The 27,680-nt window shown below is 45.3% G+C and overlaps 1 protein-coding gene across 1 annotated transcript in view; it reads right to left on the reverse strand.

Annotated features, from left to right (window-relative positions):
• The window catches only part of PLRG1 (pleiotropic regulator 1), a 146,410-nt gene that overhangs the window by 97,851 nt on the left and 20,879 nt on the right, over positions 1-27,680 (reverse strand). Inside the window, exons 2-3 of the mRNA XM_069744101.1 lie at positions 4,462-4,568; positions 3,022-3,155 (exon numbers count right to left, since the gene is read on the reverse strand). Coding sequence (XP_069600202.1) covers positions 3,022-3,155; positions 4,462-4,568 — 241 coding nt within the window. The remainder of the gene's footprint in view (positions 1-3,021; positions 3,156-4,461; positions 4,569-27,680) is intronic.

Below are 27,680 nucleotides of genomic sequence, written 5' to 3' on the forward strand. Positions count from 1 at the left end.
GAGCAATGAAAATAAAAAATCATTTTTCTTTCCTCAAAAATGATGTTTTAGCAAGCATTTTTTTATTATCACGAGGGTTACAGGAGAAATTGGACCCCAGTAATTGTTGCGCAGTTTGTCCTGAGTACGGTGATATCCCATATGTGGGCGTAAACCACTGTTTGTGCACACGTCGGGGCTCAGAAGTGAGGGAGCACCATTTGACTTTTTGAATACAAGATTGGCTGGAATCAATGGTGGCGCCATGTTGCGTTTGGAGACCCCTGATGTGCCTAAACAGTGGAAACCCCTCAATTCTACCTCCAACACTAACCCCAACACACCCCTACCCCTAATCCCAACTGTAGCCATAACCCTAATCACAACCCTAATTCCAACCCTAACCCTAAGGCTATGTGCCCACGTTGCGGATTCGTGTGAGATTTTTCAGCATCATTTTTGATTTCCAGCGTTTTTTGTGCGGATTTCACCTGTGGATTCCTATTGAGGAACAGGTGTAAAACGCTGCGGAATCCGCACAAAGAATTGACATGCTGCGGAAAATACAGCGCAGCGTTTCTGCGCGGTATTTTCCGCACCATGGGCACAGCAGATTTAGTTTTCCATAGGTTTACACGTACTGTAAACCTGATGGAACACTGCTGCGAATCCGCAGCGGCCAATCCGCTGCGAATCCGCAGCCAAATCCGCACCGTGTGCACATAGCCTAATTCTAAAGGTATGTGCACACGCTGCGGAAAACACTGCGGATCCGCAGCAGTTTCCCATGAGTTTACAGTTCAATGTAAACCTATGGGAAACAAAAATCGCTGTACACATGTTGCAGAAAAACTGCACGGAAACGCAGCGGTTTACATTCCGCAGCATGTCACTTCTTTCTGCGGATTCCACAGCGGTTTTACAACTGCTCCAATAGAAAATCGCAGTTGTAAAACCGCAGTGAAATGCGCAGAAAAACCGCGGTAAATCCGCCATAAATCCGCAGCGGTTTAGCACTGCGGATTTATTAAATCCGCAGCAGAAAAATCCGCAGAGGAACAGAATACGTGTGCACATACCGAAACCCTACCCCTAACCTTAGTGGGGGAAAAAAAAAAAAAAAAAAAACTTTATTTTTTTATTGTCCCTATGGGGGTGACAAAGGGGGGGGGGGGGTCATTTATAATTTTTTTTTATTTTGATCACTGTGATATAATCTATCTCAGTGATCAAAATGCACTTTGGAACGAATCTGATCTGGCAGATTCGGCGGGCGCACTGCGCATGCGCCTGCCATTTTGGAAGATGGCGGCGCCCAGGGAGAAGACGGACGGACCCCGGCAGGATCGGTAAGTATGATGGGGTGGCGGGGGGGGGGGGGGGGGGAAAAGCACGGGGGGGGGGGGCTAAATCGGAGCATGGAGGGGGGGATCGGAGCGCGGGGGATGTGGAACGGAGCACGGGGGGGGGGGTGGAACGGAGCACGGGGGGGGGGGGGTGGATGATGCACGGGGGGGGGGGGGTGGATCGGAGGGGGGGGGGGTGGATCGGAGTGCAGGGGGGTTGGATCGGAGCACGGGGGGGTGATTGGAGCACGGGGGGAGCGGACAAGACCACGGGGGGAGCGGAGCACAGGACGGAGGGGAGCCGGAGCAGTGTACCGGACAGATCGGAGGGCTGGGGGGGCGATCGGTGGGGTGGGGGCACATTAGTGGTTCCAGCCATGGCCGATGATATTGCAGCATCGGCCATGGCTGGATTGCAATATTTCACCAGTTTTAATAGGTGAAATATTACAAATCGCTCTGATTGGCTGTTGAAAGTGAAACTGCCAATCAGAGCGATCGTAGCCACGGGGGGGGGGGGGGGGGGGTGAAGCCACCCCCCCTGGGCTAAACTACCACTCCCCCTGTCCCTGCAGATGGGGTGAAATTGGAGTTAACCCTTTCACCCGATCTGCAGGGACGCGATCTCTCCATGACGCCACATAGGCGTCACAGGTCGGAATGGCACCGACTTTCATGACGCCTACGTGGCGTCAAAGGTCGGGAAGGGGTTAAAGATAGGGACGCATGACGCATGCGTCGACGACGCTGCGCCCAAAAACGCTAATGTGAACGTACCCCAAGATAAAAAATAACCTAGACATGTTTGATGTCTATGAACTCATAATGACCTGGAGAATCATAATGGCAGGTGAGTTTTAGCATTTAGTGAACCTAGCAAAAAAAGCCAAGCAAAAAACAGGTGTGGGATTGCACTTTTTTTGCAATTTCACCGCACTTGGAATTTATTTTCCCATTTTCTAGTACACGTCATGATAAAACCAATGCTGTCGTTCAAAAGTACAACTTGTCCCGCAAAAAATAAGCCCTCACATGGCCATATTGACAGAAAAATAAAAAGTTATGGCTCTGGGAAGGAGAGGAGTGAAAAACGAACACGGAAAAACGGAAAATCCCAAGGTCATGAAGGGGTTAAATATATATAATATATATATATATATATATATATATATATATATATATATATATATATATATATATATATATATATATATATATATATATATATGTTCAAATCACCCCTTCTAATAATAATAATAAAAATCAAATATGCACATAATTGGTATCGCTGCATTCAGAATCACCCAATCGGCTTAATAAGACAAAAATTCAAAGCACCAAAATTACATTTTTTGGTCACTGCTACATTGCAATAAAATGCAATAACGGGCGATCAAAAGATCGTATCTACACCAAAATGGTAACAAAAACGTCAGCTCGGCATGCAAAAAATAAGCCCTCTCCCAGCCTCGAATCACGAAAAATGGAGGTGCTACAGGTCTCGAAAAATGACAAAAAAAAAAAAAAAAAAACACCCACAAATTTAAAAGCGCCGAGATCTCATATCCCAAGATCTTGGTGCCGAGATCTCCATCTGCACATACAATACGGTAAAAAAAATACGGTACATGCAATTTTACACAAAACCAAGAATCCACACTTTCATCTCAACAATCACAAATGGGGTTGTACAAACCTTGAATACTTGGATAATGTTCATATGGATCCCCCAAGACACCGTGTCCCTTTTCACGATTTTCTTTCAAAGTGGGCATGTGTAACACAGGTCCATATTCTGTGCGTAATTTTACCGCCATCTTCAACTTATGGCTAAAATGGAAAGAAGTGCAAGTATATGGAATTATCTTAAGCAATCCTGTTAGTACTATAAAACAAAAACAGCCACACTCTCAGGCGATTGCAAACCGTGATAAATATATTTCGCATCTTATATTCACCACACCGTTGGATAACAAATTAAATGATGGTACGTAAAGCGGTATGCCTTATACATACAATACAAAGAAAGTAATGTAAAATAAAAATATTAAATAAAATCTACAACAAAACAACTACGGTAAATTGGAGCATGGTCCTATACATCACTTCAGCAAGCAGGAAATGAGAAAGCGCAGTGGAAGATGCATTGTGGACGCCTATCAAAACTGAATAAATGTTCTTATGAGATTGCAAACTTTGGGGTAGGTCCTGTCTACAAATGTAATAGTATTAGATGTTATAGAGAAGTCCCATTGACCATATGGTTCCACATCCAAATGTATGGAAGAAAGGTAGCATAGGAAAGGAATGGAGAGGGAGAAAGAGAAAGAATGGTCATTCCTGGGAATAGTATCACATTTGCAATGGAGGTAAGTGTAAGGGAAAATATTGCAATCTCATAGGAACACTTATTCAGTTTTGATAGGTGTCCACATAACATCTTCTACTGCGCTTTCTCACAGATGGCTAAGAGATACTCCCCTATGGATGCTTGACCAGAAGAAGTGGAACTACGGCAGGATAGAGCCAATGGCAACCGGAGGGTAATAATTAGAGCCTGGAAGGGCATTCTTAGGGGGGAATTTTAACAATGATTTAGCATAGTGTGTTTGATAGTCCAAAAAAATATTTAGTCAGAAAAATCCCGCTACAAAGCATGCATCTTTTAGCTCAGCAGCAGCAGCATCATAAGATCGAGGAGAACGCTGACACAGTGTTAAGAGAACTGTGTCGAGATACAGCGCTTTATCCTCCAGCTCAACACTGAGAAGTGCGATCTGTGCAAGGCAGGAGAGAAACTACCAGGATCCGAATATCCCTAGGGCTTCACAAATGCTGCAGGTCCTGACAAGCTGAAGGACCTTTCAGGTCATTATCAGTCACATGCATGGAAGAAACCTCAAAATGGAGTGTATACAAAGCGTGTAGCAGACATGTGAGTGGGTATGTAGCAAAGCTATTTGCACGCACAGAGAATATATGTGTGTATAGCAGGGTGTTGATCAGAAGCAGAAAAAGGAAAATTTCTATGATCAGATACATTACAAAGTTTCTTATTTTCATGATTTATGAAATTAAAATGACGGTAACTCTTTAAAGCCCATTACAAAGAATGACAGACGGATATGCATTTTACCTTTCTTCATCTATTGGGATCGGCTTGGCATTGTCTGCCACAAACATGTCATGAGTCCTCTTCAGAGATCTGAACACGAGTGTGTGGACCGAGTGTTTCTGCACGTCCTGCAAAGAAAATTGATATGTAGACTGCAGATCAAAGATGTAATAAGACCACATGTTAGGCTGGAGTCTGGATGATCCCAGCACCTAAATAGTTGCTGGCATCTAAGGGTATTTGCAGACTATCCGGAAGTGGCAGCTCTTTGGACGCAGCATATGTTCACTGCGTCAAAAGCGCTGCAGTCTACTGAACACAGGTGATTCCGCATGTGCTCACTGAACCGTGTGGATTCACCACATCCAATACATTCTATGGGTAAAATTTCTCTCAAGGAGACTAGCGTCTCCGCAAGAGAAATTGGCATGCTGCAGTCTGGAAGGACGTGCCGCATGTCCATCTCTGCGAGTGAGCGCGGGCATCTGTGGATGGATAGTGGGACGTTAGATTTTTGGAAATCTCATCCATTATGCTGTAACAACTGGATGCTGCACAAGTACGCAGCGTCCAACCCAGCGTTTACTGATCATCTGCACATACCCCAACTTGTAATCCTCTTCAGTTGTGATCTACATGCTCAAAAGGTCTTCAAAAAGTTAATTTCAGATCAAATGCCTGGAAACCCTATTTTTGTAATAGTGGTAGAAGCTTTTCAGCGAGTTTATTTACAGCATGTAAAGGAAAAAAAAAAGTGGATAACCCTCTGTAGACTGCGATTTAGAGACCAGAACAGGCAAGCTATATTGAAAAGCACTTGTAAGCACTGCGCTCCCTGCCCAGGGGAGCAGCCATTGCTGACAGATTTTGTCAGTAACTTAAACAGCAAATAGTAAATTGCAGAAAAAGAGAAAATTAGAGACTTGTTATTCAATATAAAAATACTAGAGACCTCCAGCACCAGCACCGTTCCATCACTTTTCGTGCCAGGTCTCCCAGTTACCCGGTCTGTTATGCCACGTGAGAAGAGATGGGCGGACACCTAGATGTTCATGTCCTGCCGAACAGTTATAAAAAGTTTGCGTTCGGGTACCAGAACAGTCCCCGGACACCATTCACTTGAATGGGGGGCCCGAACATCCAGTGTTTGCCACGCTGTCATGTGCAAGGCTGATTATCAAGAATAGAGGGGTCCCCACGCCGTATGCTTTAAATATTTAAATAATTTTTTTTTTAAAAATGCAGCCTCTGTGAACGGAGGTAACCTCAATGACATCACCGCCGGTCACGGAGTATGCGCTCGCAGCAGCTCATTCACCAGTGGTTTTCAGCCTGGACGGTCGCATCTTGGCACCATCCAGGTTAAAAACTGTTTTCCCCCAGACACGGATTACGGCATGGGACAGAACGACTGACAGGTGAGGGATATGGCTGTTTTTTATTTTTGGTTTATTACAGGAGAATAAGGGCTTTGGTGGAATAGGTGTTTGGTGGGTATAACTTATTTTTAAATAAAAAAGTAAAAGTGTGTTTTGTTTTATTTCTAACAAAAGACTTTATTCTTGCTGTGTCTTTATTTACAATACAACTATAGGAATAGCAATGGATAGCTGTCTCCATTACTAAGCCATGGGCTTGATGTCACCTGACAATACAAAGGTGACATCAACCCAACAAATATAAACCCCACTTGCCACCACTACAGGGCAAGTGGGAAGAGCCGGGCAAAGAACCAGAATTGGCACATCTAATGGATGTGCCTGAGCAGCTGCAGGCTGCCATCTTTAGGCTGGGAGGGGGGAAATATCCATGGCCCCTTACCTGTCTGAGAATACCAGCCCCCAGCTGTCTGCTTTGGCAATGCTGGTTGTCAAAAATGGGGGGGACCCCACACTTTTTAAAATTATTTAAATAATTACAAAATACAGCGTGAGGAGACCCCTCTACCTATATAATCGTCTAAGGGGTACTTCCGTCTGTCTGTCATGGCCGCGACCAATCAGCGACTGGCACAGTCCGGCTGCGAATTGGCCCCTCCCTACTCCCCTCCAGTCAGTGCCCCCTCCCTACTCCCCTCCAGTCAGTGCCCCCATAGTTAAACGGACTGCGTTATACCATGGCATAATACGGTGTAACGCAGTCCGTTAACGCTGCTATTAACCCTGTGTGACCAACTTTTTACTATTGATGCGGCCTATGCAGCATCAATAGTAAAAAGATCTAATGTTAAAAATAATAAGAATTAAAAAAAAAAAAATTATATTCTCACCTTCCGACGCCTTTCCCGCTCCTCGCGACGCTCCGGTCCCAAGAAAGCATTGCGGCAATGACGTAGCGGTCTCGTGAGACCACTAAATCATCAAGTGTTATTGCCGCAAGGCATTACTGGGAATGGAGCGTTGCGAGGAGCATCGTTAAAGACCTGGGCTGGATCCGGGGGCCGCCGGAAGGTGAATATATAACTTTTTATATTAATTATTTTTTTAACAGGGATATGGTGCCCACATTGCTATATACTACGTGGGCTGTGTTAGATACTGCGTGGCCTGTCATATAGCACGTGGCTGTGCTATATACTTACTGTGTGGCCTGTGTTATATACTCCGTGGGCAGTGCTATATACTCCGTGGGCAGTGCTATATACTCCGTGGGCAGTGCTAAATACTCCGTGGGCAGTGCTAAATACTCCGTGGGCAGTGCTAAATACTCCGTGGGCAGTGCTATATACTCCGTGGGCAGTGCTATATACTCCGTGGGCAGTGCTATATACTCCGTGGGCTGTGCTATATACTCCGTGGGCTGTGCTATATACTCCGTGGGCTGTGCTATATACTCCGTGGGCTGTGCTATATACTCCGTGGGCTGTGCTATATACTCCGTGGGCTGTGCTATATACTACTCTGCATATTCTAGAATACCCGATGCGTTAGAATCGGGCCACCATCTAGTTCTTGATAACCAGCCTTGTTGAAACTGACAGCCGAATGATGCATCCCCCAGCTGTGAGTTTTGCCTTGCTGGTTATTAAAAAATACAGGGGAACCCACGCAGGTTTTTTAATAATTTATTTACAGTGCTGGAGCCGGCCAATGAATACACCAATCAGCAGCTCCTGCTCTCTGTGTTATTAGCAGCAGCAGGAGTCGGATGATGGGAGCGGTAGTCCCATCAGCTGACACCAGTGACCGGAAGTAAAATGTATACTTTCAATCACAGCTGTGCGCTCACACTGTCTTTTGAGATCGTGGGAACCGCGGCTCTTACCGGCGGGGATGATTTCACCGCCGATCAGAAGCAGTGATTGCCGTGCTGTCATACACACGACAGCGAGACAAACACCCAGTGTTCAGACAGCCGAACCCAAACAATAACACGAACTTCCTGATGAAGTCTATGTTCGCTGTCCGTGCCCAAACAGTAGGGGTTCGGTACGGACACCAAACTTTACTGTTCGCCCATCTCTACACATGAGCACTGTAGTGAATCAGTGGCCACTAATGGGCTACAGTTGTCATACTTGTTTGTATGTGTGAAGGAAGTGTAAGAACTGTGGCCTATTAGTCACAGATATATAACAGTGTCACACAATTACCGGGAGACCAGGCACTGACATCGCTCATACAGTGCAGTTGTGGTGAGAGGTATCTGTTATTTACATTTTACATCAGGGAATCCAGTATTTTAGAAGGTTTGTCTTAGTAAATGACCAAGCCCTTTAATAAAGTTAGCATATCTTTGTCTGTACACCAGAAATTAAAATTCTGGTTGTTACGACAAGTGGTAAATTTACATTATAATTTACACCAATTTCTGGCACAAATTCTGCAACTCCTGCTGCGGTTATATGGCATGCGGAATTGGCATGCGTATTCCCGCTAAACACTAGCGTTTTGAAAGCTTAATTAGCTTGCAGAATGCTAGCGTTTTCCAAGCGATCTGTAGCATTGCTTGGAAAACTAATTGACAGGTGGGTCACACTTGTCAAACAGTGTTTGACAAGCGTGACCAACTTTTTACTATTGATGCTGCCTATGCAGCATCAATAATAAAAGATAGAGTGTTAAAAATAATAATAAAAAATTTTTTTTAAAAAAATGATATTCTCACCTTCCGGCGTCCCGCGCAGCTTTCCCGCTCCTCACGATGCTCCAGTCCCAGTAATGATTTGCGAGACCGCTACGTCATCACATGTCATTTTCGCAATGCATTACTGGGACCTGAGCGTCGCGAGGAGCGGAAAGCTGCGCGGGACGCCGGAAGGTGAGAATATCAAGATTTTTTATTTTAATTCTTTTTTTTTTTTTAACAATTATATGGTACACAGAGCCTGGAGGAGAGTCTCCTCTCCTCCACCTTGAGTACCATCTGCACATGATCCGCTTACTTCCCGCATAGTGGGCATAGCCCCATGCAGGAAGTAAGCGGATCAATGTATTCCAATGTGTGCGGAATCCCCGTGATTCCGCACTTTAATGAGCATGCTGCATTTTTTTCCGGAATGCGATTCCGCAGCGGAAAAAAACGCAGCATGTGCACAAAAAAAAATGCGGAATGCATTCTAAAAATAGGATGCTTAATGGATGCATTTTTTTTGCGGTTTTATCGCGTTTTTATGGTGTAAAAAAAAAAAGTGAAAATTCCTTAACGTGTGCACATAGCCTTAGGGTGGACATGCCCCGTTTGCCCAATGCAATCAACTTTTCAAAAGTGGCAAGAAAAATAAGTTGTAAACTTTATCACAAAAACAATGCTATTTAACGCTTGCATATGTTAAAGAAAAATGTTGTTCACCCTTAAATGGATATTTTCAATTTCTCCTGAGATTTCTTCAAAGGTCATATAAATTATACTATAAAGATATCTTACTGCTCTCGTCATAATTCTCTAAGTAATTAGTAACATGCCCCACACAATAACATTTCTTATCTTCTCATAACTATTTCATTGTTGTTCTGTTAATAATAGAAATGTATTAATTCATGTATATTTGTATTAATATTCCCCAGGTTATTCGGGGTGTGAGGGTATGATGCCACATGGTGGCCAAAAATTGTATACAAGTCACCATGGCCTAGAAAATGGCAACTCCCAGTTGTCAATCCATTCATTAGGAGTGATAACACAGGAATTGCACAATGCACAATTCTGGAGGTAAAGGTGTACCAGCATTGCTATTCTAGGAGTTTTTACTAAGAGATGACAGAGCCTCTAACAGAATAAAGGGTTATCACCATTTATAACCCATCCACTGGATAGGAGATAACTTGCTGATCGATGGGGACCCACCCCTGGAACCACACCAATCAGCAAATGGGTACTATTTATTCCCATTGGGAACTTTTATCAGTTACAAAATGAAGCAGCAGGTCAGAAACCAAACCACCTCTCCATTCATTCTCTATGGTCTGACTCCGACTCCTAAAATATATAAGAAATTGGTTCAGTAGGTCAGTGTGGGATGAACAGTAAATGTTGTCATAATAAATTGGGAAAGTTCTGAAATGTCCTATAAGTGTCCGTTCTGTTCCTGATCTGAGGATCTCGGCTTTTAGAGGAGATGAGTCTGTGCTGCACTTTATGTACATGCTCAGTAGTGACCAGTGATGTTGGGTCATAGTCAGGGAAATTGAGGAGTCGGCGGTTTGGCTTACCAACTCCACAGCCCTGATGGAAAAGCTGTTCCATTCTATTGGGGACAAAAGTTCCTTGTCCTGCCAATCGGTGTGGCCATCACTGATCAACCTCTGGAGTAGTGATAAAGAGTTATCTGGTGTAAACAAGGTAAGTGATGTAGTCCAGTACATTTTGGAATTGTAAATTTCCTGTCACTTCAAATAGAGCCCAAGTGTTATATTAATCAAGAAAGGCTCATTATTCTGGTCTCTCACCTAGGGTAAAGAGGGAAAGTTGAATCGCTAAAATCATGGGTTTGAATCAAAGCACCTCCCAAATAAGTGCAATAAAAAGCAATCAAAATTGTATGCAACTCAAAATAGCATCAATATAAAGATTAGCCCACCATACAAAAAGAAAACTCTCACACAACTCCATCAATGTAAAAGTTGGAAAAAAAAGTTACAGGTTTCAGAAAATTCAACCACCAACTTTTTATTTCCCATAAAATTTATGGAATTAAAAATAAAATTATAAAACAAATTTGCTATTGCTGCAAATACACTGACCTTGAAAATCATATTGTCAGGTCATCTTTACCACACAATTAACACTGCAGAAGTTTAATTACACTGGAATTTAACCCCTTAGTGACAGAGCCAATTTGGTACTTAATGACCGAGCCAATTTTTACAATTCTGACCACTGTCCCTTTATGAGGTTATAACTCTGGAACGCTTCAACAGATCCCGCTGATTCTGAGATTGTTTTTTCGTGACATACTGTACTTCATGTTAGTGGTAACATTTCTTCGATATTACTTGCGATTATTTATGAAAACAACGGAAATATGGCAAAAAAATTTTAAATTTTGCAATTTTCAAACTTTGTATTTTTATGCCCTTAAATCAGAGAGATATGTCACAAAAAATAGTTAATAAATAACATTTCCCACATGTCTACTTTACATCAGCACAATTTTGGAAACAAAATTTTTTTTTGTTAGGGAGTTATAAGGGTTAAAAGTTGACCAGCAATTTCTCATTTTTACAACACCATTGTTTTTTAGGGACCACATCACATTTGAAGTCATTTTGAGGGGTCTATATGATAGAAAATAACCAAGTGTGACACCACTCTAAAAACTACACCATCAAGGTGCTCAAAACCACATTCAAGAAGTTTATTAACCCTTTACGTGCTTCACAGGAACTGAAACAATGTGGAAGGAAAAAATGAACATTTAACTTTTTTTTGCAAACATCTTAATTCAGAACCATTTTTTTTATTTTCACATGTGTAAAAACAGAAATGTAACCATACATTTTGTTATGCAATTTCTCCTGAATACGCCAATACCCCATATGTGGGGGTCAACCACTTTTTGGGCGCACCGCAGAACTTGGAAGTGAAGGAGCGCCGTTTGACTTTTTCAATGCAGAATTGGCTGGAATTGAGATTGGACGCCATGTCACGTTTAGAGAGCCCCTGATGTGCCTAAACAGTGGCAACTCCCCACAAGGGACACCATTTTGGAAACTAGACCCCTTAAGGAACTTATCTAGATGTGTGGTGAGCACTTTGAACCCCCATGTGCTTCACAGAAGTTTATAACGTAGAGCCGTGGAAAAAAAAAAAAAAAATTGCATTTTTTCTACAAAAATGATCTTTTTGCCCCCAAATTTTTATTTTCACAAGGGTAACAGGAGAAATTAGACCATAAAAGTTGTAGTGCAATTTCTCCTGAGTACGTCGATACCCAATATGTGGGGGTAAACCACTGTTTAGGCGCACCGCAGAGCTTGGAAGAAAAGGAGTGCCGTTTTACTTTTTCAATGTAGAATTGTCTGGAATTGAGATCGGACGCCATGTCGTGTTTGGAGAGCCTCTGATGTGCCTAAACAGTAGAAATCCCCCACAAGTGACCCCATTTTGGAAACTAGACCCCCCATGGAACTTATCTAGATGTGTGGTGAGAACTTTGAATGCCCAAGTGCTTCACATAAGTTTATAATGCAGAGTCATAAAAAAAAAAAAAAAAAAATTTTTCCTCAAAAGTTTTTTTAGCCCCCAAGTTTTTATTTTCACAAGGGTAACAAAAGAAATTGGACCACTAAAGTTGTTCAATTTATCCTGAGTACGCTGATGCCCCATATGTGGGGGTAACCCACTGTTTGGGCGCACGGCAGAGCTCAGAAGGGAGGGAGCAACATTTGACTTTTTGAGCGCAAAATTGGCTGTCGTGCTTGGAGACCCCCTGATGTACCTAAACAGTGGAAACCCCCCAATTCTAGCTCCAACCCTAACCCCAACACACCCCTAACCCTAATCCCAACCTGATCCATAATCCTAATCACTAACCCTAACCATAATCACAACCGTTACCCCAAAACAACCCTAATGTCAACCTTAACCATAACCCTAATCAAAACCCTAAATCCAACACACCCCTAATCCTAATCTCAATCCTAACCTCAAACCTAACCCTAATCCCAATACACCCCTAACCTTAACCCTAATCCCAAACCTAACCCTTACTTTAGCCCCAACCCTAGCCCTAACTTTAGCCCCAACCCTAACCCTAAGGCTACTTTCACACTTGCGTCGTTTGGCATCCGTCGCAATCCGTCGTTTTGGACAAGAAACGGATCCTGCAAATGTGCCCGCAGGATGCGTTTTTTGCCCATAAACTTGTATTGCCGACGGATCGTGACGGATGGCCACACGTCGTGTCCGTCGTGCACTGGATCAGTTGTGTTTTGGCGGACAGTCAGCACAAAAAAAGTTCAATGTAACGTTTTTTGTACGTCGCATCCGCCATTTCTTACCGCGCATGCGTGGCCGTAACTCCGCCCCCTCCTCCCCAGGACACAGATTGGGCAGCGGATGCGTTGAAAAACTACATCCGCTGCCCACGTTGTGCACAATTTTCACAAAGTGCGTCGGTATGTCGGGCCGACGCATTGCGACGGCCCCGTACCGACGTAAGTGTGAAAGAAGCCTAACCCTAAATTTAGCGCCAACCCTAACCCTAAATTTAGCCCCAACCCTAACCCTAAATTTAGCCCCAACCCTAAATTTAGCCCCAACCCTAGCCCTAATTTTAGCCCCAACCCTAGCCCTAATTTTAGCCCCAACTGCTTTCTCCTGCCGGTGGCCAGGAGGAGCAGCAGGAGGACCCAGGGACACCGGTAACTATGATAGGGTCCCCGAATCCCCCTATTTCTCTGTCCTCTGATGTGCGATCACATCAGAGGACAGAGAATTACACTTTGCTTTTTTTTTTTTTGCGGTCGCCGGTAAACAGTTAATTACCAGCGATCGCAAAACAGGGGTCGGTAAAACCGACCCCGATCATGTTCTTTGGGGTCTTGGCTACCCCCGGCAGCTGAGACCCCAAAGATTCTACCGGGGCCGGCCGGCGGGCGCACTGCGCATGCGTCCGCCATTTTGAAGACCGGGAGCCACGAGGAGCACCGGGGGAAACAGGTAAGTATTGGGGGTCTACCTGGGACCCCATTCCTCTGTCCTCTGATGTGCGATCACATCAGAGGACAGAGAAATTAAAAAGAAATCGCGTTTTTTTTTGCGATTGCCGGTAAATGGTTAATTACCGGCGATCGCAAAAGCGGGGTCGGTAAAAAAAAACCCGAATCATGTTCTCTGGTGTCTCGGCTACCCCCGGCAGCCGAGACCCCGAAGAAAATCCGACTTTGGGGGCGCCATTTACTTTTCCCACAGCGCCGTTAATTAACGGCGCTGTGGTTTAAGTACCCTTAGCGGCCGCCGTTAAAAGGCATATCGGCGGTCGTTAAGGGGTTAAAAACACCTTCCCACCTGCTTGTTTTCCCTCAATCTCAGCCCTCAGTCTTCTTTGATTGACAGTTCTGGCTTTGTAGAGCCTGGGAAGGCAAAGAAAGATGGAAAGCCAGAAGGAGGTAAGGTGTAGTTAAACGACTGCCCCCCGTGAAGCACCGAGCGGTGGGACTTGGTCTGAGCAGTCATTCTATGTTGACAGAGTCCCTTTAAATATAGTTCTCTGCAATAATGGTTTCTGCCCTTGCTTCATGCTGCCCGTTCCGATAAGTTGTAAAAAGCTATCTTTATGGTGAAAGATACGAGTCAGTATCTGCAGAGCCCCAATTACGGTGTTTTATTACAGGCCTATATGTATTCACTTGGTGTGCTCGCTGGCAGGTACAGAATACTAAGAGCGTAATTAAATGCTGCACACTATCAGCGGCATTACCAGCGTGTTCTATTAGATCGCATGCCAGTCCCAGTGCCACACAGCGGAGATTAGTATTTAGCAGTGTGGCAGACGCAGAGACAGAACTGCAGCTTAAAATTAATGGATGCCAGCCACAGCATGTAGTGTAGAAAGGACAGGATGATCCCTACTCCAGATACATGGAAGATTTCACTCTTTTGTAAACGCATTGACAGAGGGGAAGAGTGTGACAGAGGGCGCATTGTTTTCTCAGTATGTTCGGCCATGTTCCTTCCTGCAGTGCTCACATTAGTCTTCTGAAGCGAGAATCACTAAGGCAGGCGACTATTTAATGTGGGCTACGATCCATTTACCGAGACTACTAACCTACCAGAAATGCAGTAAAATGAGAGCTGGACAACTAGGTGAATGTGTATTCTGCATCATTGGAAAGTATAAAATACAAGAGAATACTAAAAATAAACCTAAGCGGATTTCACCTGAATAGAGAGGCAGATTTTTAGAAATGAGGGCTATTGCTTCTGATGAGCCATCAAAATTTGATCGGTGGGGTCAGACTTCTGGGAAGCTAAGGCCTGGTTCCTGTGCTCTACAGTGAGCACTGCATGGGGATGGTATCTAAATCTACAAAATGCAGGATTCAGACATATCACCGATGGAAGCATTCAGTATAAGTCAGATGGAGTCACTGTCTTGCCATGCCAAACGTCCGATGTCAAACAAAGTAGGCAGCAAATTGGTCCCGCATGTGGGCAACTTCAACTGTTGACCGCAGATGGTGATGCTGGTAATCTGGCAATGGGTTTGCAACTGGTTCATCCAATTCAATGTTGGGTCACTCCTTCGCCATCATGTAATTGTGGAGAACCACACAGGCTCTGACAACCTCATCAACTGTCTCCATTTTTAGATTAATGGCTGTCCCAAGAATGCGCCATTTTGAGACAAGAATCCCAAATGTACACTCAACAGTTCTTCGGGCCCTGTTCAGTCTGTAGTTAAATAACCTATTAGGGTATGTGCACATGTTGCGGATTCTCTGCGGATCCGCAGCGTTTTTTGCAGTCCAGAAACGCTGCAGATCCGCAATTGATTTACAGTACAATGTAAATCAATGAGAAAAAAAAAAAAAGCTGTGCACACGTTGCGGAAAATCCAGTGTGGAAACGCTGCAGATTAAAAGTAGCATGTCACTTCTTTTTTGCGGATCTGCAGCGTTTTTGTACCCATTCCATTATAGAAATCCGCAGAGGTAAAAAACGCAATAAATCCGCAAAAAATCCGCAGCAAAAACGCACACGCGACAAATCTGAAGCTGCGTTTTTTGCCAGGAGAGGCAGAATCTGCACCAGAAATTCCAAAGGCTAATCCGCAACGTGTGCACATAGCCTTAGTGTGGTTCAAGTCCCGACTGGAATATGGCTTCAGTAGGTTTTCACACATCTGAAAGGCCTCATCCCCAAACATAACAAATGGCATCGGTGGGCCTTGAGTGTTGGGGAGAGGTCATGGCAGGGGTAAATTAAATTTTTTTCCATATAAACGTCGGCCCATATCAGAGTTCTTAATAGTCTGGGAGTCATTGCCACGGCCAAAAGCTCCAATGTCCACGGCGATAAAGCAACAGTCTGTATATGCTATTGCCATGAGCACTACAGAAAAAAAAAATTCTTGTAGTTAAAGTACTCCGATCCAGTTATGGTGGGTTTGGTAATCCGTATGTGCTTTCCATCCACTGCACCCAAACAGTTGGGGAAATTACACACACATCAGAATTTGTGGGCAATTTCCAGCCACATTTCCGCAGTGGGTAGGGGAATAGATTAATCCATGAGAACGTTCCTCAAAGCCCGGCAGGTGTCCGCAACAATTCCAGACAGGGTGGAAATTCCTAGCCGGTACTGAAATTGGAGCGATGATAGGCTCTCCGGTAGCCAGGAATCTGCTAAACAGAGAAAGAAAAAAAAATTAAGAAGCTAAACAGATAAAGGAGAAAAAAAAATTAATACAAAGCAGAACAATAATAATTATAACAGGCGTTTGTTTAGAATTATTACGTACGTTAATGTAACCAGGAGACGTTCCTCTGCAGGAATCGCTCTACGAAGCTGGGTGTCCTGTCCCCGGATGGCTCCTTGGACACGACCAAGCAAATCCCAGAAGGTCTCGAGACATCCTGGTATATTCCGGAAATTTCTTCGGGTTGGCATTGAGCTCGCTGTATAGGTTGTGGTAGGCTCCACGGCTCTCCCAGACTTCAATAATGGGGTGTCTCCAATAACGCCGACGCCATCTTCTCCATGTTTCTTTATTTCTTTGTTGCTCACAAGCAAACGCATAGGCAAGAAACAGCTTTATACTTAAATCCAGGTTGAAATAAAAGCTCTCCATGCGAAGATCCATTGTGACACATTTCAGCTGTCCAAGGCTCTATATAAAAGATATCCCATAACACACACCCACTGTTGTCCCATTGGCGGTGTCTGCTTATCTAGATTTTTCTCCTGTAAAATTTTCCACCATACGCACAAAAAACGCAAACGCATGCAAAACGCATGAAAAAGCATGCAAACGCTGCGGCTTTTTTTGACCGCATGCAAACGCAACGGTTTTTAGACGCATCAGCTTACGCATTTATCGTGCGTTTGAGGTTACGGAAGATACGCTGTGGATTCAACCCCAAAGGTGAAACTAGCCTAAGACAGTGGATTATAACGCTCTTAAGGTACCGTCACACTAAGCGATGCTGCAGCGATACCGACAACGATGTCGATCACTGCAGCGTCGCTGTTTGGTCGCTGGAGAGCTGTCACACAGACCGCTCTCCAGCGACCAACGATCCCGAAGTCCCCTGGTAACCAGGGTAAACATCGGGTTACTAAGCGCAGGACCGCGCTTAGTAACCCGATGTTTACCCTGGTTACCAGCGTAAACGTAAAAAAAAACAAACACTACATACTTACCTTCCGTGTCTGTCCTCCGGCGCTCTGCTTTCCTCTGCACTGTCCGCGCCGGTCAGCCGGAAAGCAGACCGGTGACGTCACCGCTGTGCTTTCCGGCTGGCCGGCGCTCACAGCCAGTGCAGGGAAGCAGAGCGCCGGGGACAGACACGGAAGGTAAGTATGTAGTGTTTGTTTTTTTTACGTTAACGCTTGTAACCAGGGTAAACATCGAGTTACTAAGCGCGGCCCTGCGCTTAGTAACCCGATGTTTACCCTGGTTACCAGTGAAGACATCGCTGGATCGGCATCACACACGCCGATTCAGCGATGTCTGCAGGGAGTCCAGCGACGAAAATAAGTTCTGGACTTTCTGCAGCGACCAATGATCTCCCAGCAGGGGCCTGATCGTTGGTCGCTGTCACACATAATGATTTCCTTAACGATATCGTTGCTACGTCACAAAAAGCAACGATATCGTTAACGATATTGTTATGTGTGACGGTACCTTTACTTGCTGGGTTAACTCTGTAAATCAACAGGAAATTGTTCAGATATTGCACAATTAATACGCCTTTTTTCTCTCAAAAGGCCATAACATCTCCCACCAGATTGATGAAAACACTTGGGGCTGCGGAAAGACCAAACGGAAGGCATCTGAATTAGTAATGCTGAATGACTCCCTCATCTTAATGCAAATCTTAAGTACGGTATTTCTGACTGTGAGGATGGCTAGGCATAGGATAACACTTCTTTAAAAGGTCTAGCGTACACCAACATGTTCCTCCTGATTAGTGGAATCGTTGATCTTATCGATTCAATTTAGAATTTTTTGTATACGTTTAGAGATCGGAGATTTATAATAGATTTATAATTGTGCAGTACTCGCCTCCAGGTTTTGTTTTTTCTGTTTTTAAATAGATTTGAATAGTATGCCAGAAATAATCTTGTTTCTGGTATCCTGAATTCAACAGCTTCCTTATAATAATCTTTATTTTTATTTTTTTATATAGCGCTAAGATATTCCGCAGCGCTTTACAGTTTGCACACATTATCATCACTGTCCCCGATGGGGCTCACAATCTAAATTCCCTATCAGTATGTCTTTGGAATGTGGGAGGAAACCGGAGTACCCAGAGGTGACCCACGCAAAAACGGAGAGAACATAAAAACTCTTTGGTGGGGTTTGAACCCAGGACTAAAGCGCTGCAAGGCTGCTGTGCTAACCACTGCACCACCGTGCTGCCCCTTATGGCCTACTTACTCTATTTTGTATCCTTTCTCTATTCTTTGGAGTATCAACGGGTTTCTGGATATCCCTGTCCAGGCCTTGTGAAAGTTTTGGAGTTTTCCTCCCTCTTTCCTCGCATTATGGTCTCCCTGCGCCACTTGTTGGATTGGGAAAGGTATTCCTTGCCAGGTCTCCCTTTGGGTAGCTCCATCTACCAGTCTTCCCTTTACCTGTGTAATCCAGTCTCTTACGGGAACAAGGCCTCTGAAAGAATGATACTTAAGATTTCTCTTCTGGAAATCCCTTCTAATCGTCTTGATTCTTTTTCTAGTATGTCGTCCAGTACTGGTGGAAATACTTGGAGACAGGAAAAGGGAATGGAACACAACTTATTCTTAGAGTGGCTATCCCCTACTATGTTTTCAGCCATATAGCTTGCCTTACGATCTTAGATTTGGCGCAAGAAATGGGGCACTCTCCAATAGACACTCATGCGTATGTCCCTGATAAGGACAGAAAAAATACTGATGGTTGGTGGAGGAAGGGGCCTTTTATCCTCTTGTGTGTTCCTGTCCCTATGAAGGATATGAAGGACGCCCTCCTAATGGTGCTCTCAGGAGTGACGTCCTGGAAAAAAGCCTTTATATACACACAAAAATTATAAGGCTCGATTTGAGTTTTCCAAAAGACATGTGGGCAACGTCCCAAATGCATGGAGGAAGGTGCTGTTGTCAGATGAGATCAAAATTGAACTTTTTGGTCTCCAAGGAATACGGTATGTCTGCCGCCAAACCAACACAGCTCATCACCCCAAGAACATCATCCCAACAGTGAAACATGGTGATAAGCAGCATCATGCTGTGAAGCTGTTTTTTGGCAGCAGGGAAAGAGAAAATCATCCGAGTCGAGGGAAAGATGGATGGTGCAAATAAATGGATCTTCTTGAGTATAACTTGTTTCAGTCTGTCAGTGATTTGAGACTGGGAAAGAGGATCAACTTCCAATTAGACAATGATCCAAAACATATTACAAAAGCAACACTCGAGTGGTTTAAGGGGAAACAAGTAAATATTTTGGAGTGGCCTAGTCAAAGCCCAGTCCTTAATTCAACTGAGAACCTGTGGACAGACTTGAAGATAGATGGTTTCCTCTGGTGAACAGCAAACTTGAAGGAGTTGGGGCAGTATTGCATTGAGCAATGGGCAAAAATCCCAGAGGCAAGATGTGGAAAGCTCAGAGACTTATCCAAAGCGACTTATAGCAGTCATTGCTGCAAAAATAGGTATTAGTCATACCGGTAATTAGGTTTCCAGGAGTCCATACTGACAGCACCCCGGAGGACGACGTCCTCCTCCTCGCAGGAACAGAAAACACAAATATCCAGTTCCACCCACCAATCCTCAGTGTTGTAACAAGAACCAAATCATGGAATAATGCAAATAAAATTTTTAATGACATAATCACATTACAGAATAATATATAGGCACAAGTCTGAATACACCTGAGTTTATTACATACATGGGGGGGGGGTGGGGGGCGGGAACTACCGGTGCTGTCAGTATGGACTCCTGGAAACATAATTACCGGTATGACTAATACCTATTTTCCAGGACGTCCCTCCTGACAGCACCCCGGAGTATACCAAAGAACCTCCTCAGGATGGGATTACCGCTTGGAGGACTTTCCTCCCAAAAGCCGTGTGCTGACCAGAAGTTACATCAAGCTTCTAAAGTCTACAGAAAGTGTCAGCCTTGGCCCACGTTGCGGCCTTAAAGATCTGTTCTACAGGAGCTCCCGCACGCTCCGCCCAGGAGGCAGAAATACCACGGGTAGAATGTGCTTTTAAGCCTGAAGGAGGGGAAATACCCTCTGACCGATAAGCGTCTGAAATTACATTAGTGATCCAACGTGCAATAGAGGCCTTCTTACCCTTATTCTTTCCCCCGAACAGAATGAAAAGGTTTGGATCTATACGCCAAGAGTCTGTGGCTATTAAGTAGTCTAATACCCCCTGCCTAACATCCAGAGAATGAAGGGCCCTTTCTTTGTCGTTAGCTGGGTTATTACAAAATGAAGGGAGAATAATTTCCTGATTTTTATTTTTAGTAGAGGCTACCTTCGGGATAAAGGCTGGATCTAATTTCAGGATTCGGCAGTCTTCCCTGATCTGTAGGTAAGGATCTCCGATACATAGAGCCTGAATCTCTCCAACCCTCTTAGCCGTAGTGATCGCCACTAAAAAAAAGCTATCTTACGAGTGAGAATAGAAATAGGCATATTATCCCCCGAAGAGTAGACGCCCTTGCATAGGGCCCTAAGAACCAAGTTAAGGTCCCAAGATGGGGACAGCTGTCTAATGGTGGCCCGAATAAACCTTATTATCCATGGGTGAGATGCCAAAGGACAGTCTGGGAATGAACTTAGCACGGACAACTGGACCTTCAAAGTGCTGGGACGAAGACCCAAATTAAACCGTTTCTGTAGAAAGTCTAAGATACCAGGGATGTCCGGAGAGTCTGATACAACATCAGACCAGCCACCTTCTAGACAAAAGCGTTTCCAGATCTTCCTGTAAGTGGCTGAGGTAACTGGTTTTCTACTACCTTGGATAGTAGATATGACCTGGTCTGATAGACCTTTTGACTTCAGGATGTCCCTTTCAGGATCCAGGCTGAAAGACGGAGTTTGCTTGGGTCTGGATGATACACTGGACCCTGGTGAATGACTTTCCCTCTAATGGGCAATTCGACTGGATTGTCGATTGCTAGAGTCCCCAGCACTGGAAACCAGCTCCTTCTTGGCCAATGCGGTACGATTAGGATGACTGCCGCCTGATCTTCCTTGATCTTTCGCAGTACAGCTGGAATTAACGCCAGTGGTGGAAATGCATATGACAGAGGTTGATCCCATCTCTGGCTCAGAGCATCTACCCCTTCTGGCAAATCCGAGGGGTTCAGGGAGAAGAATCTTGGGGGTCTTCGCGTTCCTCCTGCTTGCGAATAAGTCGATGTTGGGAGTTCCCCATCTGAGACATTACTTTCGAAATATGCTCTGCTCCAATTCCCAATCTGTTGGACACAGGTTCCGCCTGCTTAGGTAATCCGCTACCACGTTCTGGGATCCTTCTAGATGGATCGCCGTTATAGATAGCACTGTGTCCTCTGCCCAGCTGAAGATCATCTCTGCTAGGTCCTGCAGTGGTTGATATCTTGGTCCTCCCTGATGGTTCAGGAATGAGACTGTTACGTTGTCGGAGAATATTCTTACGTGACAATCTGAGAGGCTGAGCTGATCGTGTCTCAATGCTTGCCATACGGCGTAGAGTTCTCTGAAATTGGACGATCTGTTTTTTATACTTTCTGGCCACTTGCCTTGCAAAATTCTGCCTTGTAGATGAGCTCCCCAGCCCCCTGCGCTGGCGTGCGTAGTAATAACTACGTAAGGGGAAGTGATCCACAGAACTCCCACCTTTAGATTTTCTGATCGTATCCACCAGAAGAGAGATCTTCGTGTTAGACCAGTCAGCGTTAATGGAGCCTCTAGTGCGGACTGACGTCGATCCCAGCTGGACAAGATCTGCTTTTGTAGCTGTTTTGAATGTGCCTGTGCCCATCTGACGCATGGTATACAAGCTGTCATTAGGCCTAGAACCTTCATAGCCATCCTTATGGTAACTCGGTTCCAGAAGCTTTACAGAATCTGCCACGAGAAGGAAATCGTCTAAGTACGGAATTATTATGATGCCTTGTTTCCTTAGGAAGGCCACCATCTCTGATACAAGTTTGGTAAAAATACGAGGAGCAGAAGCCAGACCGAAGGGGAGGCCCTGAAATTGATAGTGGCAGGTCCGAGATGGCAGAGCTACTGCAAATCTCAGCAGGTTCTGAGATAAAGGATGTACAGGGACCTGGTAGTAGGCCCTTTTTAGGTCGATAGTACACATGACCGCATTTTGATTTATAAGCGGGATTGCTGAACGAATGGATTCCATGCGGAACCTTTTGTATCTCACCCAATGGTTTAAAGGCTTTAAGTTTATTATAGTGCGGGTGTCGCCTGATGGCCGTGCGATAGTGAAAAGGGAAGAGTAGTGACCTTTCCCCAACTCTGACTGAGGGACAGGAATTATTACCTCTGTCCTGAGCATGTCCTGTAAGTCTTTCAGTATAGCCGAATCTGCCACGACTAATGTAGGTGTAATGTACCTTTCTGGGGGAGGAGAATAAAGTTATACACTGCAACCCTCGGATACAGTACTGAGAACCCATTGATTTTGCGTAATTTGCGCCCAATTTCCTGCAAACCTCCGAAGCCTCCCCCCGATGCGAGTGGCGTCATAAAGACTTGTTTTTATAGGAAGGGCTAAAGAAAGAACCTCTGTTCCTACTACTTTGTCCCCGGGAGCCTCTGTAGGATCCTCTGCTGGACCGATCCTGACCCCTCTGATCGAACTGCTTTCTGGAGAAAAAACCTCTCCGAAAGGACTGAGAACGTTTAGGTTTGTCCTCCGGAAATCCCTTCTTTTTATCCAAGGCTGACTCGAGGATGGAGTCTAAAGCTGGTCCAAACACCCTCTGTCCTGAAAACGGAATAGAGAAGAGTTTGGATTTGGAGGCATTGTCACCTGACCATGACCTTAGCCACACTGCCCTCCTAGCCGCATTAGATAGAGAACTATTACGGGCTGAAAATCTAACAGATTCGGCTGTCATATCCGATAAGAAAGCCATTGCTGATTTCATTATGGGAAAGGAATGCAGAATATCTGATCTGGGGGTCTTATTGGACAGTTGCTCTTCCAACTGCCCCATCCATAGGTACATACAGGTCCTTCTCAAAAAATTAGCATATAGTGTTAAATTTCATTATTTACCATAATGTAATGATTACAATTAAACTTTCATATATTATAGATTCATTATCCACCAACTGAAATTTGTCAGGTCTTTTATTGTTTTAATACTGATGATTTTGGCATACAACTCCTGATAACCCAAAAAACCTGTCTCAATAAATTAGCATATCAAGAAAAGGTTCTCTAAACGACCTATTACCCTAATCTTCTGAATCAACTAATTAACTCTAAACACATGCAAAAGATACCTGAGGCTTTTATAAACTCCCTGCCTGGTTCATTACTCAAAACCCCCATCATGGGTAAGACTAGCGACCTGACAGATGTCAAGAAGGCCATCATTGACACCCTCAAGCAAGAGGGTAAGACCCAGAAAGAAATTTCTCAACAAATAGGCTGTTCCCAGAGTGCTGTATCAAGGCACCTCAATGGTAAAGGTACCGTCACACTTAGCGACGCTGCAGCGATACCGACAACGATCCGGATCGCTGCAGCGTCGCTGTTTGGTCGCTGGAGAGCTGTCACACAGACAGCCCTCCAGCGACCAACGATCCCGAGGTCCCCGGTAACCAGGGTAAACATCGGGTAACTAAGCGCAGGGCCGCGCTTAGTAACCCGATGTTTACCCTGGTTACCATCGTAAAAAAACAAACAGTACATACTTACATTCAGCTGTCTGTCCCTTGCCGTCTGTTTGCTGCACTGACTGCTGGCCGCAAAGTGAAAGCAGAGCACAGCCACAGCGGTGAGTCACCGCTGTGTGACTCACCGCTGTGCTGTGCTTTCACTTTCACTTTGCGGCCAGCAGTCAGTGCAGGAAATAGACGGCAAGGGACAGACAGCTGAATGTAAGTATGTACTGTTTGTTTTTTTACGATGGTAACCAGGGTAAACATCGGGTTACTAAGCGCGGCCCTGCGCTTAGTTACCCGATGTTTACCCTGGTTACCAGTGAAGACATCGCTGAATCGGTGTCACACACACCGATTCAGCGATGTCTGCGGGGAGTCCAGCGACGAAATAAAGTTCTGGACTTTCTTCCCCGACCAGCGACAGCACAGCAGGGGCCTGATCGCTGCTGCCTGTCACACTGGACGATATCGCTAGCGAGGACGCTGCAACGTCACGGATCGCTAGCGATATCGTCTAGTGTGACGGTACCTTAAGTCTGTTGGAAGGAAACAATGTGGCAGAAAACGCTGTACAACGAGAAGAGACCGGACCCTGAGGAAGATTGTGGAGAAGGACCGATTCCAGACCTTGGGGAACCTGAGGAAGCAGTGGACTGAGTCTGGTGTGGAAACATCCAGAGCCACCGTGCACAGGCGTGTGCAGGAAATGGGCTACAGGTGCCGCATTCCCCAGGTAAAGCCACTTTTGAACCATAAACAGCGGCAGAGGCGCCTGACCTGGGCTACAGAGAAGCAGCACTGGACTGTTGCTAAGTGGTCCCAAGTACTTTTTTCTGATGAAAGCAAATTTTGCATGTCATTCGGAAATCAAGGTGCCAGAGTCTGGAGGAAGACTGGGGAGAAGGAAATGCCAAAATGCCTGAAGTCCAGTGTCAAGTACCCACAGTCAGTGATGGTGTGGGGTGCCATGTCAGCTGCTGGTGTTGGTCCACTGTGTTTCATCAAGGGCAGGGTCAATGCAGCTAGCTATCAGGAGATTTTGGAGCACTTCATGCTTCCATCGGCTGAAATGCTTTATGGAGATGAAGATTTCATTTTTCAGCACGACCTGGCACCTGCTCACAGTGCCAAAACCACTGGTAAATGGTTTACTGACCATGGTATTACTGTGCTCAATTGGCCTGCCAACTCTCCTGACCTGAACCCCATAGAGAATCTCTGTGGGATATTGTGAAGAGAAAGTTGAGAGACGCAAGACCCAACACTCTGGATGAGCTTAAGGCCGCTATTGAAGCATCCTGGGCCTCCATAACATCTCAGCAGTGTCACAGGCTGATTGCCTCCATGCCACGCCGCATTGAAGCAGTCATTTCTGCCAAAGGATTCCCGACCAAGTATTGAGTGCATAACTGAACATTATTATTTGATGGTTTTTTTTGTTTGTTATTAAAAAACACTTTTATTTGATTGGATGGGTGAAATATGCTAATTTATTGAGACAGGTTTTTTGGGTTATCAGGAGTTGTATGCCGAAATCATCAGTATTAAAACAATAAAAGACCTGACAAATTTCAGTTGGTGGATAATGAATCTATAATATATGAAAGTTTAATTGTAATCATTACATTATGGTAAATAATGAAATTTAACACTATATGCTAATTTTTTGAGAAGGACCTGTAGATCTGGCCACCGAAGTTGTCGCGATATTTGTTTCAATCAGGGCTGCGGAGGCCTCCCAAGCCCTTTTAAGAAGTATGTCAGCCTTCCTGTCCATAGGATCACGAAGACTAGAGGAGTCTTCGAAGGCCATAGCAGTCTTTTTTGTGACTTTTGCAACAGGAACATCAATTTTAGGGATCTCCTCCCATAGCTTGGCATCCTCAGGATCGAATGGCAGGCGACTTTTAAAGTCACGAGATAACACTAGTCTGCGTTCAGCATCCTTCCATTCCTCCAGGATCACAGCTTTAATATGGTCACTAATGGGAAACACAGTCTGGATTCCTGCCACAAGACCCCCGAACATTAAGTCCTGTCTGGACTGTGGCTTAGCAGTGTCTTCAATCTGCATCGTATTCCTGACCGACTGGACCAGTTCATCTGTCTCTTCAGATTGGAAGAGGTACTTCCTGCCTCGGTCCTGGTTTTCTACTGGAATTTCTCCCTCCTCCTCTTATAGCGAGTCCCTGAACTCGGAACCTTCATCAGAAGAATACTCTGGCTCCACATGAGCTTCCTCCTTCCTGGCCCGCTTGCGACCAGCTATGGGACTGGCAGGCCGAGAATGTGAGAGGCTGGATATAGAAGCCTGCACTTCCTCCCGAATAAGGGATCTCATCTCAGAAAAAAGCGATGACTGCTCGTCCTTCATGATTTTAGACGTACAGGTGTCACAGAGGGTCTTGCCATGGGAGTTTGGTAGATTAATATGGCATACAAGACATCTGTAGCTCTTCACCGTGACCTTCCCAGACTTTTTAGTCGTGACCGGGGGAGCAGCGGGGTTTCCCTTATCCTAAACATCATAAGATAGGGAGAATAGGCTAGATGGAACGAGGGATCTCCTGGATAAAGGGGTGTACTGCCCAGGGCAGACTTACCCCCTCCTCGACGTTTCTTTCTTCCATAGCCGGACCTGTAGCAGACGATACGACCCCCTCCTCAGGTGCTGGACGCTAGCACAGTAGCGACCGCTCTGTCGGCGTTCTCCTGCTGGAGAGTCTGCTTTACCGCTCATAGAACGCCACCGGAAGTGACGTTTCGCCGGCTTCGATGAAATCGGAAGTGACGCGACTCCCCATACGAGGAAGTGCCGGCCCCCCGGGGAGTTTCGACCCTGGGCCGCTTGACAGGGGGAAGGTTTGGATGCCCGCCCGATTCCCCTGAGCCTGCTGCTTCTCTGCGTGTGTCCCTCCGTGCAGGGACAGGAAAAACACTGAGGATCGGTGGGTGGAACCAGATATTTGAACTCTCGTGTGTTTCCTGTCCCTGCGAGGAGGAGGACGTCCTCCGGGGTGCTGTCAGGAGGGACGTCCTGGAAAGGAGGCTCTACAAAGTACTGACTTTAAAGCGACCGTTACCCCCTCCAGCCATTAGAAACTAAAAGAGCCACCTTGTGCAGCAGTAATGCTGCATTCTGACAAGGTGTCTCTTTTAGTTATTGGTGCAGTTAAAGCCAAAATAAAGCGTTTTATAATTTCGTCAAAATACCTCTCTTTAGTCCTGGAGGCAGGTCTTAACCCCCCTGCTGCACACGCCACACTTCAGTCACTCGAATCTTCTTCGGCGCCGGGCGCCCCCCCCCCCCCCTGTTTTCCAATCAAATACGGCGCCTGCGCTGTTTAGTACTGGCTGGGGCAGGCGCAGTGAGCTCTGGCCGTCTGATCTCAGATGCAGTCTTAAACTGCGCCTGTCCTGCCTGTGAATCCCAACCCCACACTGTGCATAATGCATAACACACTGCGGGGCTGGGATTCACAAGCTGGGCGGCCGCACAGGCGCAGTCTGCAAGACTGCATCTGAGGTCAGACGGGCAGAGCTCACTGCGCCTGCCCCAGCCAGTACTAAACAGTGCAGGCGCCGGATTTGATTGTAAAACCGTACATAGGGGGCGGCACCCAGCGCCGAAGATTTGAGTGACTGAAGTGTGGCGTGTGTAGCAGGGGGGTTAAGACCTGCCTCCAGGACTAAAGAGGTATTTTGGCGAAATTATAAAACGCTTTATTTTGGCTTTAAC

This window comes from Ranitomeya imitator, chromosome 1 (genome assembly GCF_032444005.1).
Source record: "Ranitomeya imitator isolate aRanImi1 chromosome 1, aRanImi1.pri, whole genome shotgun sequence".
Lineage (NCBI taxonomy): Eukaryota > Metazoa > Chordata > Amphibia > Anura > Dendrobatidae > Ranitomeya > Ranitomeya imitator.